At 51.9% G+C, this 15,819-nt stretch overlaps 5 protein-coding genes across 5 annotated transcripts; all 5 read right to left on the bottom strand.

Moving 5' to 3' along the window:
• Positions 1–41: 41 nt before the first annotated feature.
• Positions 42–2,945, bottom strand: BO72DRAFT_463848 (uncharacterized protein; the record flags this gene model as incomplete). The annotated part of the gene is made up of 3 exons (XM_040946611.1): positions 42–425; positions 482–1,158; positions 1,235–2,945. 3 exons carry the CDS (start codon positions 2,943–2,945, stop codon positions 42–44), a joined length of 2,772 nt encoding a protein of 923 aa, XP_040795438.1.
• A 1,347-nt stretch (positions 2,946–4,292) lies between these two features.
• On the bottom strand, positions 4,293–5,966 carry BO72DRAFT_16367 (PQ-loop repeat-containing protein). The gene is made up of 8 exons (XM_040939334.1): positions 5,780–5,966; positions 5,470–5,715; positions 5,278–5,398; positions 5,123–5,213; positions 4,923–5,052; positions 4,792–4,848; positions 4,648–4,696; positions 4,293–4,569 (listed from the first exon to the last, which is right to left on the bottom strand). The coding sequence occupies exons 2-8, from the start codon at positions 5,624–5,626 to the stop codon at positions 4,365–4,367; spliced, it is 810 nt and encodes a 269-aa protein (XP_040795437.1). The 5' UTR covers positions 5,627–5,715; positions 5,780–5,966; the 3' UTR covers positions 4,293–4,364.
• Positions 5,967–6,858: 892 nt separating this feature from the next.
• On the bottom strand, positions 6,859–7,919 carry sho1 (osmosensor SHO1; the record flags this gene model as incomplete). Its single annotated transcript, XM_040949022.1, has 4 exons — positions 6,859–7,383; positions 7,453–7,575; positions 7,629–7,784; positions 7,851–7,919. 4 exons carry the CDS (start codon positions 7,917–7,919, stop codon positions 6,859–6,861), a joined length of 873 nt encoding a protein of 290 aa, XP_040795436.1.
• A 4,064-nt stretch (positions 7,920–11,983) lies between these two features.
• On the bottom strand, positions 11,984–15,040 carry BO72DRAFT_392046 (uncharacterized protein; the record flags this gene model as incomplete). Its single annotated transcript, XM_040941885.1, is given in 7 exon segments — positions 11,984–12,390; positions 12,511–12,771; positions 12,999–13,026; positions 13,040–13,247; positions 13,298–13,383; positions 13,435–13,868; positions 13,921–15,040. 7 exon segments carry the CDS (start codon positions 15,038–15,040, stop codon positions 11,984–11,986), a joined length of 2,544 nt encoding a protein of 847 aa, XP_040795435.1.
• Positions 15,041–15,424: 384 nt separating this feature from the next.
• Positions 15,425–15,681, bottom strand: BO72DRAFT_392050 (ubiquitin-associated-like domain-containing protein; the record flags this gene model as incomplete). Its single annotated transcript, XM_040941886.1, has 2 exons — positions 15,425–15,538; positions 15,595–15,681. The coding sequence occupies 2 exons, from the start codon at positions 15,679–15,681 to the stop codon at positions 15,425–15,427; spliced, it is 201 nt and encodes a 66-aa protein (XP_040795434.1).
• Positions 15,682–15,819: the final 138 nt, after the last annotated feature.

Raw genomic sequence — 15,819 nt, 5'->3', positions numbered from 1 at the left:
GGATGTTGCGGGGAATGGAGGAGAGTTCTTTTGACGGATAATCAGAGTGCGTCTGCATCAGCTGAGATACCTGGGACTGGGACAGATGTCACCGGGCTGCTTGGCGAATCCAGTCCCTCTCCGCTCCCACTTCCGGAAGAATCCTCCGGGGTCACATCAATGGGTTTGGGCAGATGGAGGGCCTTACGCTCCTTCTTGCCATTCTGGCTGAGCATCGAAGACGGCGAGGGAGTGATACTCGGGGACGGTTTCTTCGAGGCTGTCTCGGGTCCGGTCTGCATGGGGCTTGTATGACCCTCCGCCGTTGGGAAGTAGTAAGTATCATTGGCGTAGCCACGCCACTTGCGCCAGCCCTCGAAGTCGATCAGAGCTTGCATGCATCCCCATTCCGTGACCTTCTGCTGCAACCATTCAAATCGCACAGGCTGTGAAGAGATCGCTATTAGTAAGGGGTTAAGTCATGGGAAGTCAGAGAACATACCTTGGTCAAGAAGTCATTACAGCCGGCCGCCAGAGCTTCGTGACGATCACTCTGCAAGCTGCTCGCCGTCAACGCCACGATAATAACCGGGCTTTTGAACAGAGACAAGTCATGTAACGTGTCTTCTTCATTCAGGGGATCACTGTTGCCTGGAATGGCTGGCGGTGAGGTCACACTGGCCGTGGCCGCACTAGACCGTCCATCGGCGGTTTTAGGGAACACGCCAATGCCGTTCAGCCGCTCCAGTCGCCGAATCTCCTTCGTTGCATCTAATCCGTTCATGACGGGCAATTGAATATCCATCAAGACGAGGTGGAAACCGCCCTGTCGCCATTTCTTCACGGCCTCCGCGCCGTTTGCAGCGCACTTCCAACGTACACTCAGACGCTTCATAAACGCTTCCAGAAGCCTTTGATTGATATTATTATCCTCAACAATCAACACGTTGATCGGTGGCACCGTGCCCTCAATGAGACCACCAAAGGCCCCACTTAATGACTGCGTCGCACTCGGTTTCTTCGGCTTGGCGGACGACGCAGACGGACGGGGACGCGGAGAAGCTCCACGTGCAGGAGGTGTAAGCGACTTGGCCTGAGGTGACTCCGGGGGAGGACCGGGCGGAGTGGGAATGGAGGGCACCGGCTGGGACGATAGAGGTCCTGGGACACCGTTGGGGTCTAACAGAAAAGTAAGCGGGTCTATCTGGAAAAAAGGCCAAGCCTGAGATGGTGATTGGTTCAAGAGGGCACAAACCTTTCGGAGCCGTCACCTGGCCTAGCATCGTAGGAGAGTTTGTAGTATGGCGAGTGAGTGGTGGCCGACGCGGGTGTCGATTCCCGCGACTTCCCGGCGAGGGCAGTGGCGGGGCCATACCTGTAGTGAGGATTGATATCGACGGGGCGGGATGGGCGTTGACACTGGCAGAGGAGTTGTTTGGGTGTGATGGCGGTGTGGGAACAGTGGGATTTGCTGGCATGAGAGGGAAGTAGTCGCCATGCTCGCCGGGCTCGGACTGGTTATAGTAGACTTGAGGGCGCGGGGACGGTTTGGGTGTGCGTCGCTGAGGAATGTCGATGATAAGAGCCTCTTCAATGACTTGCCCTCCGGGATAGTAGGTGTCCACCACGTTCATCAATGACTCCTCTGGGCTCAGGATCCGATCGGGTGTCGTTTGTCGATTGGAGCCCTCTCGGGGTGAGATTCGGACGACGATATCGGGCGCATCGAAAGTCTTGCCCAGAGAGTTGGCGTACTTGTTGATCACCTGGTCTCGCAGCTCGTCCACCACGAAGTCATCCGTGATGGGGACCAGAGTGGCCGACCCACCTGGCCGTTTGACCCAGATCTTGCGAACCATACCTGTGCCGTACGTATTGAAGCGACCGTTGTCAAATCCGTCAGGTTCACCCGTGGGCCCCGAATCCAGCAGGCTGTTAATCAGATGTTGGTGCGACGGCGCAAGCAGTGACTGACGGCGAGAACCAAGACTTGGGCGCTTCGGGAACGGTGCGGGTGTGGTTGAAGTCACTACCTGGTAGGTTGTGGATTCCCCGGACGGAATTTCCGCAACTGCATCTAAGACGGGTAACTGGGGTTCAACGACCGCAGACCCCAGGCGTTCCAGGCTCAGACTGTTGAAGGCAAGCTGGAAAGACGGGGCGTTGGCGCGACCGGCACTTGGAGGGGGAGGGGTTGGTATCGGCGAGGGTAGGCGATCGGGGGCGAGACTCGTTGTTGGTGGGGGGTGACCGTGCTCAGAACACAAGCTTGAGTTGGGACGTTTGCTGGATGATGAGGTGCGAGCGACAGGCTTGCGCTGCAGCGGGAGTCGGGGTGCACTGGAAGATGCAGCGCCCGTTTGCTGAATGGCCGACGGTCGATTCTCTTCGCGCTGCTCTTCGACCGTATCTTCTGGTCGGGGCTTTACGGATGGAGTGTTGTCGAGAGGACCGTCGAGAGGACCGTCGAGCTGTCCTCGGCTGGAGGTCGGGACCGGTTCGCGGGAAATGTCGCCCACAGCGGCAGAAGCTAAGGAATCACCGTGCTCCGAAGCGACCGGGTGGCTGGGAGGACGGCCGTCGTCGGGAGAAGGTCGAGACAGAGTCTGGCAGGAGTGTGCGCGGCGGGCTGTTTGGTGATCGGCGGACGGAGAAACGTTAGCCGATGGGTCCTGCAGCTGTCCGTTGTCGGTGACGGAATTGACGAGGCTGTCTCGATGGGGGAAATTGTGAGGGAGAGATGATGGAGTCGGAGGACTACCGTTGCCGTGGTCGTGGTCGTGGTCGTGGTCGTGGGAATGAGGGGGAGGGGGTTCGTGGTGGGAGAAACTGGAGCTGAAGTTGCAGTCATGGCTGGACCCAGCAGATCCATCATCGGTGCTGGCGGTGGCGGCGGCCGGAACGGAGGATGTCGACGATCGCCGCCAGAGCTTCGCCTTCAATCGAAGCCACCGACGGTCAGGCATGACGCGTTGGAGCAATAGCTGCAAAGAGTTGTAAAGGAGTGACAAGACATGGGATGGTAAAGAAGAAATTTTGAAGGTTCCCTCTAATTGACTCCGTACAAGGCGTAGAAGGTGCCCGACGCCGTTAGAGGAGGGCCAGGCACAACAAATCTTCGGCCGGGAAGGAAAAGGAAAGTTAAGAATAGACAAGGAAGCAACCAGAAGAAAAGAACCCAGCTCCGATAAAAGATCGATGATCTGAAACACCCACACTAGAGCCCAGGCAAAAAGCAAATAAAAGAATGAATGCACAGCTGATGTGGTTGAATGAAGGAACAGACCCTGAAAGGTCACCGCGTCCCCTGCCGGCTCAGTTGGCATACAAGCATCAATGAGGGCGAGGAGTTACAAGGCACAGAAGTGAAGCCACTCGTCATGACTTAAGGACAGAGAGGAATGGAACAGAGAGACGATTGAACGTAATCATGAAGTAAAAAAAAGCAGAGAGAGAAATAGGAGTAGCAGAAGCTGTCTGCCAATGACCGGTCAATGAGGCACGACAGACTGTCGCTCTAGTCGATTATTGGATTAGCCTGCGATCTCTGCTGGCAAGAAAGAGAACAAGGATAAGCAAAAGTGGCCCGATCAACGAAGTGGCAAACAGAATAACAGCCTCAAGAATAACATATCAAAAGGTTTAAACATTGAGAGGCTGTGACTTTGGAGATGTCATGTTTGTAGTTGTTGTGTTTGGAGAGAGAGGGGGAAGCGGAGAGGGGGAGGGGAGGAGGAGGAGAAGAGAGGGGAAGAAGAAGAAGAAGAAGAAGAAGAAGAAGGAAAGTGAAGCAAATGTCAATGTCAAGATCCATTGTCAAGATGTCATGATTATTAGGGGATATAACCTACCAGTCAATTTAAAATAGATTATTATGACCGTTGAAGGAACAATCGGATCGAGGGAATTAATGGTGTTATTAAAAATAAAAAACCCAATTTCCTCACCACGCTTGGGCCCGACAGAGCGCCGGGCTTCGAACGGTTTAATAAGGATGTGAGAATGAGGGAGTGACCGTCGGTTTCATGCACGCTGTGTTGGCATTGCCCTCCAATTCATCGATCGGTCTGTCAATACATTTACATGCATGCATGCACTTGCAGACAGACATCTGCATTGCTATCTTTCTCACCGGCCGAAACTTTCGATCGTTCATCCGAGCCTTTTTGCTTCTACACCGAAGGCAGTCAGTCGCAGAACTACGAAGAGCTTTTCTACGAGTTCACCTGGACTACGTGTAGGTTCTTTCTTGCGTCAGTCATTGAATAGATATCCAAAGCCCGTCCCGCAAAACAATCATATATCTTTCTCTCTCAGTCCCAGTGAAAAAGAATATCACCTCGCAATATATATACTTCTTGGACCCATCAATAGGGAACCCCATCTCAATCACTCCCACTCTCTCGACTCTCCGCCGTGCCACCAACATGACCCTTCAAATTCTCCGGATCAGAGGCCCCCAAGCACCTCGACCGTTCTTCAAGCACCTCATCAATGCTCCTGCCCGTGGCCTTCGCCTTCCTCCGCACGGCGCGATATCGAATCCGCCAAACAATGTGGCTCGCATAGATCCCACCTTCCAGGACGACGCTTTCCCATTTCACCCATCAAAGTCAGTAATCAGTATGCATTTTCCAAAATCCCAACGCAACTTTCCCCACAACTTACACAACAATGTACATGATCCCCCCAAGAATATCGAAGGAACCCTGCGCCGCTGCCCGAAGTAAGCCAAGTCAGCCATCATATCGAACAATCAACCATCCTCAGGGCTATAATCGCGCGCTTCCCAAAGAAGAGGAACGACCCTACCCAATGCAAAGAGGGAAAACAGTCCTCCCAAAGTGTCGATAGACAGGAAGACCCAATCTAGAAAGAACGGGGTTAGACATATCTCGCCCATGCTTGCCCCCCACCCCCAGGGTACGTGTTAAAAGGCTCACTGAATCCGACCACGCGGCCATCTCGCTTCCAGAGCTCAAAATACGGCGGGACGAGCCCCAGTCCCAACAGGATGGCGGCCACGATGCCGACGATCAGGTCGGGCCAGGTGACGCCCTTGTTGTAGGGGATCTGTTATTGGAATCCATTAGCGCGAGATGTCAGTTTGTTGTTGTCAAAGCCCATTCGGGGGTCCACGTGCTCTGAGCGTGAGGATCAAAAGGGCCTCTATCCCGCCAAACAGGACCGCAGCGCCGACCACCACTCCCGTAGCTGCGCGGCGACTGTATTGGCTGTAATACCAGGCCAAGTCAGACGGATTGATTGATCAATAGAGGAAGACCCGGAGCCGCTTACTGGCCGTAGTACAGAACCTGACCCCAGCTCACAAGAGAGAAGAACCCGAATATCTGGGGCTGGATCTGTAGCGGGATATTCACTCCCTGCAGGATCATATAGGCTCCCATGGGGACTGCACCTGCACCGATATCATTAGCATTTGTCTGGAACACTAGGGAGAGAAAGGGCCGTAGAGGGATCCTAACGTACAAGCAGCCCAGAGAAACATCATCAAGGGTGGAAGCCCATCGGTCTTCTTCTGTTTCCAATTATACCAGATTTGCGGAATAAGTTGAATGCACCAGAGCACCGTCCCAATGGTGCCTAGGACGTTCGAGGCCACCGTGACATTGCCGTCTCCAGCCATCGAGATGCCCGGATACACTGCAACCGCTGACGTAGGCGTAAAAGGGACTTTTTTAAGGATCCGAAGTATAATCACAGCAGTTTGACCAGCTAAAAATGTAGGATAGATAAGCAATTTAGAAGCGGGAAACCCCTCTACAGACATCTTTCATACACTTGAGCCAAGCACATCATGGTCGTCATAAAATTTCCTTTTTGCTCCAGGAATGCTCCACTACCTTCAAAAACTCTGGATATGACTAGCGATCCTCAACGGCTCGAGTCATGGTGAAAGGGTCGAGATAAAGTCGGACCTTGAGGAAGACTTGCCATCATCCACTGGTTCGGGAAACGAAGCCCGTCATTGGAAGAGCGGGCGATGGAGCGGCAGCGGAACTAAGACCGAAATGGTCAATGAGATGAGAAATCCCCGCCAGTATAAGTTAGTCGGATCAATTTCCATGCAAAACACATAATCAACCAGCTCCCAAACAAGGTCAACCCCAAGTATAAATCGAGCCGAACGCCAGTCAACACGATAATTGCAATGGATCACGAGCTACGCTCGTCGCTGACTCCCCATGATCGGCTGGTGGAGAACTTGTCGCTCGCAGTTAAGAATCAGGGCCTATGCGGTGGTTAGAATACTATTCGAAGTCCGACTGAGTTCGCATGAACCAGAGAATGATTATAACAAGTACAACCCTGAAAGCCATCGGAGCTGGCGACAAATTCCACTGATTCATCAACCAAATAATTAATCGTCAGTCGTGCGCCTGCCTGTCCCGAGGCGACATACAAAGAAAACCTTCCTTGAGAATATACAGAAAATTCATTGAAATGTATAAGAAACAGAGTACTGTCTTGAGAACAATATCCACATCCAGTAATATGAGCAAGGAAATACACTAGCATAGTGCCATTTGATAGACGGTCTTGGGCAATAGATGCTCGCTCCGAGCAATGAGAATCACATACATATAAAACAGGGATGAGATGTGTCTTGAAAAAAAATGTCCAAACAATAGCAGGTAACCAAAAAAACCATCAAGACATAAATATTCACAAACCGGATTCGCGCCGAGTGATACAACTCGAAGGGTATCAAAACAAAAAAAGATCTCTTTTTCTTCTCGCGACGGGTCAAGAAGGCGAGAATCAGACCAGGAAAGAGCAGAAAGAAAGGACGTTACACCGTGACGGACCCCATGCCGAGCTAACACGATCATATAGTCGACTGATGACACAGATGGATCACAGCAAAATCAAATAGTTGGATGGAGCAATGCCAGTGTCTCCATTGGCTTTTCTAGCCTGCCACCATCTTCCACTGACGTCAGATACCTCTAGAATCTCGTGCTTGGTGAAGCTGATCTCATTGGCGTCTTCCGGGTTGGCCTCGTAAGAGTAGATAGCCTTCGCGCGATATGGATACTCGGTCGGTTGCGGAACTTCATCGGGAGGCACACCACTGCCGGGCGGGGCAAGATTCGTTGCTGACGGGTTGCCGAAGCGGGGCTGCGAGGTGCGGTGTTCCGACCCAGGGGCTCCACCATGATAGCCCGAGACAGGCGACGAGGTCTCGAAGCCATTGAGCTGAGCAGAAGTGTACATCTGAGGTGGCTGGCTCGACGTCGTTTCGGGTCGATTTCCGAATGCGGTGGACATAGGTCTGCTGTTGCCGTACGAACCAGCGCCTTCCTTCTGAAGGGCGAATGAATCGATAAAACCTCGGTGAGAAGCCTGTGGGCTCGATCCGAAATAGAAAATCCAGATAATCTATTGCCATCGTAAGTATATGATTGCGCCGAGGACATTGCCATAAACACGTGGGAGAAAATGACGCACGATCACCATGGACAGAAGGATGAAGCCTGCACCCGCGGCTTGCGAAGCTGCATTACTCGAATAAACAAGCGAGTTTACCGAGATTGTGGAGAAGACGAGACCAGCGGACAGGTAGCCCACAATCTAGAAGCTATCAGCCTGAGGGATGTCCATAAGCAGAGACCAGAGTGTCATACCGCGATGTTATAGACCACGCCTGTATCCGTTCCAAACACGAGAGCCATCCCGACAATGATGCAGAACCCATACGCCAAGGCCCACCATGAATAAGTGGGATAGCCCCCATGGATTCCAGTGATTATCGAGGAAATGAATGCGATCAACCATGCTAACTAAGCGATTGAACCCAATTAGCCGGTGTCCGCGGAAGAATGGCCTCACGGGGCTGGAATACGTACGACGGAGATGGAAGTAGTAGCAAGTGCGAACGGGTCGCCAAGAATATTGCTGGCTCTAAATCGCACCATCTTGCGAGCGGGCTCTGGATATAGATGTGGTTTGTGAAGCGATGGTGAGTGGGAAGAGTATGCCACCATGAATGTGGTTCAGAGTCGCAAAGAATTTATATGGCGGTCGTCGGAACGATGATTTGTTGTTCACAAGGCGATGCGATGTGGCTTATGACCTCACGTTCATTGGTGGTATGCGGAGCAGCGACGGCAGGTCCCCTTTGCTTTGATTCGTAACGAGAGAAAGTGGAATGCGAACACGCGAAATGACGATCGTAGATTGCGGCAATGAGCGCGCGGATATAGGGATGGGACTACAGCGCAGTCAGTCAGCTTGGAAGAGGACGAACGTGAGCGTCGAGAGAATCATGCAAGCCAATCGATCGGCAACGGTCGGAGGACATGTTGAGGCACGACAACAACACGAACCATCCCAGGCCAAGTCATGCAGAAAGGAAAAACGAGCAGCCGACATGAGGGTAGGTAGGAGAGTTTAAAAAAAGATTAAAGGCAAATCACAATTTAACGAGTGCCCGGCAGGGGTGATGCATCACATACTTCTGAGACAGACCAAGTGAAATGAGGGTCGAACGATGCGGCTGGCGATCAGGATAGGGACACAATTGACACGGACAGTCTTGAAACAGGCGGAGTATTGACCCAGAGAGCGCCGTGAGGAAGGGTCCTCTGAAGAGGCTGGGGTCAATGAGCCGTGGGAAGAAGTCCAACGAGGAACACCCCTTGCAGAGGATGAACGAGAAAGAGCAGCACCAGGCTGTTGAAGAAAAGGATAAGTATGGAAACGTTAATGCCCGAACAAGATGAACGGACAGGAAAGATGGACAGAGAAAAGACGAAAGAAAGTGGAGAGAGATTGAAATGAGGGGAACTGAGGTTCAAACGAATGAATGAGTTGAAGGGAGGGGGAGGGGAATCCAAAGGAGAGAGGAGAGAAGCGGGAGAGGAAGATGAGAAAGAGAGAAGAGATAGAACCAGCTTGAAGCCCGGGGGACCTGGAGCCGTGGAGAGAAAGAAGGGGAGCTAAAGGTGGGAAAGTTTAGTACAGTTGCCCAGTTGGTCAGTTAGCCGTTGTTGGTCGACTGATTACTGAGTTTGGTGATGGGACTTGGATGGATGGAGACCTGAAGGTGAAGCCTAGGAAAAGGAGAGGGACCCAGAGAGACAATGGAGGTGTAGGTAAGATAGGTAGGTAACTACTGTAGGCAGTAGAGTACTCAGCGACACAGACAGGAACCGAGAGCGATAGACACTTAGACAGACCAGACTCCAGGCACAGGCTGCGTGTTAACAGATCGATTCTGGAATAGTGTCCATTAAGTTAGTACATCAGTTTAGTTGTTGTTGTAACTTGTACGGTACCTGACTAGGTGCAGTGAACTTCCTGAAGGGACGGATGGGGAGGGGCGGCTTCAAGTTTGACTGCTGGAGCGGGAGAGAAACAGCCAATGACTGGCAGGAATTTATCTGACTGGCCCCATTTTCATCACCACCTCAGGGCTCAGGCATTCAACCACCAGACTCAGGCTTCTCCTCAGGCTGGCTCCACGCGAACCGTGAACCGCAAAGGACAAGAGAAGAAAATATGAGTAAGACAGGCACACAGACTGCATACTCTACAGTTTTGGCCCCTCTTCAAAAACGGTTAGTGTATGTGTGTGTCTCTTCGAAGCCCGTGACTCGTGCACTCGATTTATTTGCTACTATTCTTATGCCTACGTACCACTATCCAGTCTCCAGTATCCACAGTCTGACTGCTAACAGGTACCTTTAGTTCACATGGCTTCACTGTTAATGAAACAATCACAGTCAGCAGCAATCCATCCATCCATCCATCCATCCATTCACAAATAGCCAGAACCTGTCCAAAATCCGGTACCAGCCCGATCCAATGGTCCATGGTTCAATCAAATTTCGTCCTCCCCTTTCCAAATCCAAATCAAATCAAAATATCCGGACCGTAATTACACACGTAATAATAAGCCGGATGAGAGAAGATCGAAAAGTCGACTGGGAATCGAGGCCTGTCAAAGAGAGGAGGGGGGGGGGCGCATTCCTGTCAGAAAATGAAAAAAAAAAAAAAAAGGGCTCCGTAATTGCCCACGCTTCTCAAACGAAGATCGATGCACATTCCTACGAAAAATGGGTCCCTCTAATTCCACTTGGGGGGGAGGAAGGGAAAGGGCCCCGGCACGACGCACGCAACGCAACGCCCATGATTTCTTTTCTCTTTCTTTTCTTTTTTTTCTTTTCTTTTTGCCCCTCTCACGGTCTCACGCCTTTTCTTGTTTAGGACTAAAGTAGCCACGCGAGTGGATTCCAGTCGCAAGGTACAGGACTCACGGCAGACCGTCTGGCCCCTTTGAGGCTGAGGTTACCTGTGGCTTGATAACCAAGACATGAAACACGCACGCATGCTCTCTAGGGCTGCTGGCTCCTCAATCCTCGATCCCATCATCTTTGCCTGCCCGGAAACTTCCAGATTTCGGCTCGACTGGAACTTGAGTTTACCGCCATCCATTCCCATCAGTCATAATTTTAAGATGAGAATGGAAGGAGGAAAGTTTGATTTCTCTCTTTTTCCTTTGGCTCACTCTTTGCATTCAACCTACAGCAGCACATTTGTCATGACTGCGATTCTGGCCCGTCTGGTTTGAATTTCGACATAGTTTGTTTATCGGTTTCGACACTCAGCTTACCAGTTGTTGTACTGTGTATTCTGAAGACGCCGACATATGCATCATCCTATGTCTGAAGACAACAACTACAGAACATCAACAAGACCATCTCTCTCTGTCCACTTCAGTTCTATATGCGCATATCCGACACTATGGCTCACTCCAAGGTATTCAAGGTACAGAACCGCCAGGCATCCCAACCAACGGAATCGCGACGCCGTCCTGGGAACGGCAAAAGGCGGACAACGCAAGGCTGAACCTGCAGACACCCTTCCAATATGGCACAGGTTATCCACAAGAGAGAGAGAAGCATGAACCAAACTCAAAAGCCTAGAGTAAGAAACCGAGAGTGAGACACCGGTTTTCCCCCGTAGACCCCCGAGATTTTTATTTTCTGATGTGTGGGCTACACCGAGCCAATGCTTGTTGTCAACCTCTCTCCTGTCACAAATGTTGCACAACTGACGGAGCCTCGAGTACCTGTCATCTTCGCTTTCAGGGATGGCCCACCATCAGCCCTGCCTCCCTCCCTACTTCGCATTCAGGAACGAGAAGGAGAGAAGGAGTCAAATGAGCCTCGGACGAGACTCGGGGGTGGTAAACACTGCAAAGGCAGCAGCGGCGGCAGCAGCAGCACAAACAGCAGCACAACCACCAAATTTGCCTTCCAGGCCTCTCCACCGGTCATCGTTCCACTGGCGGCAAGGGTCGAGAGATGAGCGCATGGCAAATTTGAGAATCCCGCATCCGTGGGGGGTCTTAGAATAATGAAAAAACTGCACGCTCGGAAAGTCAATCTTAAACATTATTAGTACCGGCCGGCCCTCTCGCCCCGTCCATCAGTTCTTTCTTCCCGACATCCGAAAGGAGGGCCGATCCTGATATCTCTCAGCGGCTCGCTCACATTGGGGGAAAAGAGGTCCAGGCCCATGGCATACTATCCTGCCTGCCCTGCACCACTCAAATGCCGCTGCTTGTTCGCCCCCCTCCCAAGATTTCGTTGGTCGGTTTCAGTGATGCAATGCATGGAGTGGTGCATGTGGTGCAGTAGAATGCAGTGCAAGCGGCCTAACTCTCTCGTAGCAAGCAATAGCTTTGCTCTCCTTCCTTCCTAGGCTTCCTCTTCACCACCACAGCATTCACCCTTGATACCCAGTACTCGTAGCAGTAGATGTAGATCCACACAACTTCCCCCATGAGACACTCAAGGCTCTAAAGCCTGAGCCCAAAATCCATCACCGAGGGGAAAACAAACTGAAGAGAAACGGACAATGGTATCACAAAAGCCCATGGGAAAACGCTAAGAAACCCAACACACTCGAAAAAAACAAACATCAAAAACTCTCAGAGCAGCAAAGCACATCGTGAACAAGCCCATGCTCATGCTCACAGCTCCTTCTCCCTCCTCTCCCTAACCACCTCTTCCCTTCTCACTTCCCTCTCCACATCCTCGAGTCGCCCCTCCCACTCCGCCCAGCACTCCCCGCCACTGACCAGCGCAACCTCATACCATCGCTGCAGCGCCTTGGCCGACCGGACCCGTAGCTCCGAGATCTGCCGGGCCTGATCCTCTTGGGTCTTGGATAGCTGGTCGAGTCGGGGTTGGAGTTGGATCAAGGAGGCCGAGGTCTCCGCGTCGGGGATGGGGAGGTCATTCAGTGAGGAGAGGCGGGAGGCGGTTTCGGGAAACGCAGAGGCATAGGACAGAACGACCGAGGCGAGATTTTGAGTGGTCAGATTCTCTGGAAGGGAGCCTGGCGGTGCTGGGCGAAAGAGTTCGGGGAAGCGATCGTCTGGAGTGGTATATCGCGTTAGTGGTTGTGGTTGGTTCTGTTTGTGTATATACGGGGGGGAGGCGGATATGGGAGATAATTTTGAAAAGCGTGGTCAAGATAGCAAATTCATCGACATACGTAGACTAAGAACGTCCCTCACGGCAGGGATGTTCCGACTCAGTCGTTCCAAATCCTTCTCAAGGCGAAGGAGCCGACGTGAGATGCTGTCGTCCAGAGAGGCCGGCTTTGCGGGCGGCGTGGGTTCGCCGGTCCAGTTGGCGTCACCGGTGAGGAGGTATGTGAGGTGTCGGAGACGAGTCTCCAGAAGCTCTATAGTGGCGCCAGCCACCGTGTCGTTTTCGAGGGCCATGAGGGAATCGACAGGAATTGTTGACGTGACTTGCGAAATGGATTCTCGGGGGTGTTTGGGGATAGGAGAGTGGGGTGCAAACTGGACATACACACGTGGGGAAGCTCATAATTCCATAACAAATGGTTCCGCCGACGATGATCTTATCATTACAAGCTTACGACTGATTGTTTAATTCCATCGTTAATGATCGCGATCTCTCTAACAAACTTCAGTCGTTCGAAGCATGGCATGCCATATGTATATCCATAAGTACAAGGTTGTGGTTCTTCGTCTTCACGTCGCTTTGTCGTCAACCGCGTCCCACATATCGGCATCTAAGGTAGGTTGCACAGGACCAGCTGTGCTGCTACGGCTAAGCAAAGGTCGCCCATTTACCTCTTGCATCTCTTGGCCCGGCCCCTGTGTCTCGCTGAAAGAGGGTACCTGATAGTCAAAGACGTTCACATTCTGCGTCGATTGCTGCTGCTCTGGGTTCGGTGATGGCTGCCAAAGGGTGTTAGTGCTGTCCATGTGTACCTGTTTGAATGATTACCCACAAGAGTACCAGATGACTGATGTTGCGTGTCCGGTGGAATGTGTGCCACCTCCGCGTCCTGGAGCTCTGACTCGAATGTTTCGTTGTCCCTCGCTACAAATTTCTGAACCATTGTCAATTACGAGTATCACCATGATTAGGGGCGCTTTCTTACCTGCAGCTGAACAGGAGCGGTTTCTTCCTGCATTCTGATTGCATTGGTGTTGGCATAGACAAGCAGAACCTGGCTTGACTCTTCGCGGGCTGCGCGAAGCACCTCGGCCTCATCAACCCTGCGCGCGGTGTAACCGATGATGTCCGTTTGGTCAGAGTCACATTTAACTCGGCCCTGCGACTCGGCTTTGCGAATGGCTGCATCTTCCGTTGAGAAACTGAAGCGCCACCACTGATACTCTTCCGTCGTTGGGGGCTCATTATTTGGTGGCACGCGCTGGTCACGACGTTCGAGGACGTAGGTCACATGAGGCTCAGTGCAAACACCTCGCAGAGTGTATCTGTGATGTGGCTCGGCATCAGGTGTAGCCTCCGTAAGGAATTTGGAATAGTCTCGCAGACTGTCTTTGATTCTTTGCTTTTTGTCCTCCAAGCCTGCACATCATGATCAGCAGCAATACGAGACATGTAAGACAGTGTGCTTTACCTCTAAGCTGCTTCTCTATCCTGGCCGAAACCGCCCTCAATTTTTTTGCTACGTTTTCGATGTCCATGTCACTTGGTGCTGAATCAGCAAACTTGAAAGTTATGACAGAGGCAGCCTTCTCGAGAACATCTCTGGAGGTCATTCCTGTCTGGGCTGTTAAGTTGGACTGTGAGCAGCGCTTGATGGCCTTGCCTAACTTGTCAATCTTCTCGTAAGCTTGAAGTCGCCGTGTACGGAACTCGCGGGCGACATCTCTGCTATTCGCCATGTACCGGTCGGCATAAAATACGGGGGGAACGATCACATCAATGGGCTTCTGTGAGCTTTCCAGCTTCATGACAAGTACTTCAGCAAGAGTTTCAAGCCAAACTTCTTCGAGCGGCTGGTCTGGTCTGTCGCACCAAAAGGCACGATCAAGAACATCGTAGAGTGTTTGACCAGGATCGTGCTCAACCAAGGGTTCAAGTAAGTGAAACTCCTTCTGTTCCATCATGTCTTCTTCTGGCCCATTGTAGCCAGTTGTGGAGAATATTGTCCCCAGCTGGTTTCCTGGGTCCGCGCGGACCGCCGCTTCTTGCCATGCTTCCAAAAACCTAGAAACAGCACTATCGCGGTCGTGCTGGGAAATACATTGTAGACTTGCCAGAGCATCAGGACTGCCAAAAGCACGCGTTGTAGTATCCAAGAATGCCACGAGCCTCTGAGCCTCGTAGATAATATCGTCCCAATCAGTATCACCTTCATGGGCTTCGGACATAGTCACTATCTTGGGAAGATTGATTGGCTGTCCATTCCACCATTGAGAATCGTGGCCGTAGTTGGGAAGAGCGCGATTGCGCAGCAGAAGGGCCTCCCTTGCGAGGGGAATCGAGTGAAGTATCGTCACCAATCCACCCAGATGCGTGCTCTCCTGAGACGGGCGAATGAAAGCCGGTTCATCTTCTCGTCTTTTACGATCAGTGGGGTCAGGACTGATGATAATCTCGTGAGCGCTGGAGTTGAATAGCGTCATTGCCCATGCGCCTTCGTCGTAATGATCACGGGTCGCTCGGCTGAAGCTTGTATTTCCTGCCCTTGTGACACCTGTCTCCTGCTGCCCGAGGTTCTGACTCAAAGACATGGCGACTGCTTGTTGGAGCTCACGTTCTTCCTGCTCGGCCAGAGTTAAACCTTTGCCATTGTCGGCTAACGAGCCAAGTCAGCTCGACGCGCAAGTAGCAGCTTATGCTTTTTCCAATCAAGAAACTCTCACCGGTGTTGTTCTGTGTTGACGCAGGATCACTGGATGATCTGAGGTTTAGAGTAGAGGGTGGTCGGGATGGAGGAGGACGGGATGGAGGCCCAGCAGAAGGGCTATACGGTGAGTCGACATGCTCGATCTGGAAGGCTTGAAAGACAGGAACATCAGTACATACGAGTCCAACCTCAGAAAGAGAGAGGCACATACCAGACATATCGGGCTCATTTTGATACTGATTTGTCTATATCGTATTGAGTTCTGCAGTCAGTTCGTGTTTCTCAGTGTCCAGGCGCAAGTCCGGTTTATCACCTGCGTCAGAGGGCCGGTCGGGTCTTCGAAATAGGCGTTGATCGCTTGATTTGAGTTGAGGTTATTAGCCTGTACAGAGACTTCGATTAGCTATGACAGTGCCGCCAGAGAGTCCGGATACAAACTTTCAAGAAGCTTATAGCTTGTTCGCGCGACGAGCTGGTAAAGTTCACGAAGTTCGCGATCTCCTCCTCTCTCGGTTCGGCCGCCATGCCGGGGTCGGGCTCCCTGCCTGCTGACGACGGTGTAAATCCAGGTATAAGACTGTTAGGTAAGTTGAAGTTTAATGCCCTAAAGGCAATGGATCAGGATTGAGGCCTAGCTTGAGCCGGGCGGAAGAGGTGTAAGGC

The sequence above is a fragment of the Aspergillus fijiensis genome (genome assembly GCF_003184825.1).
Source record: "Aspergillus fijiensis CBS 313.89 unplaced genomic scaffold BO72scaffold_102, whole genome shotgun sequence".
NCBI lineage: Eukaryota > Fungi > Ascomycota > Eurotiomycetes > Eurotiales > Aspergillaceae > Aspergillus > Aspergillus fijiensis.
The sequence above is the reverse complement of the archived record's forward strand: the minus strand, read 5'-3'. Positions and strand labels throughout refer to the sequence as shown.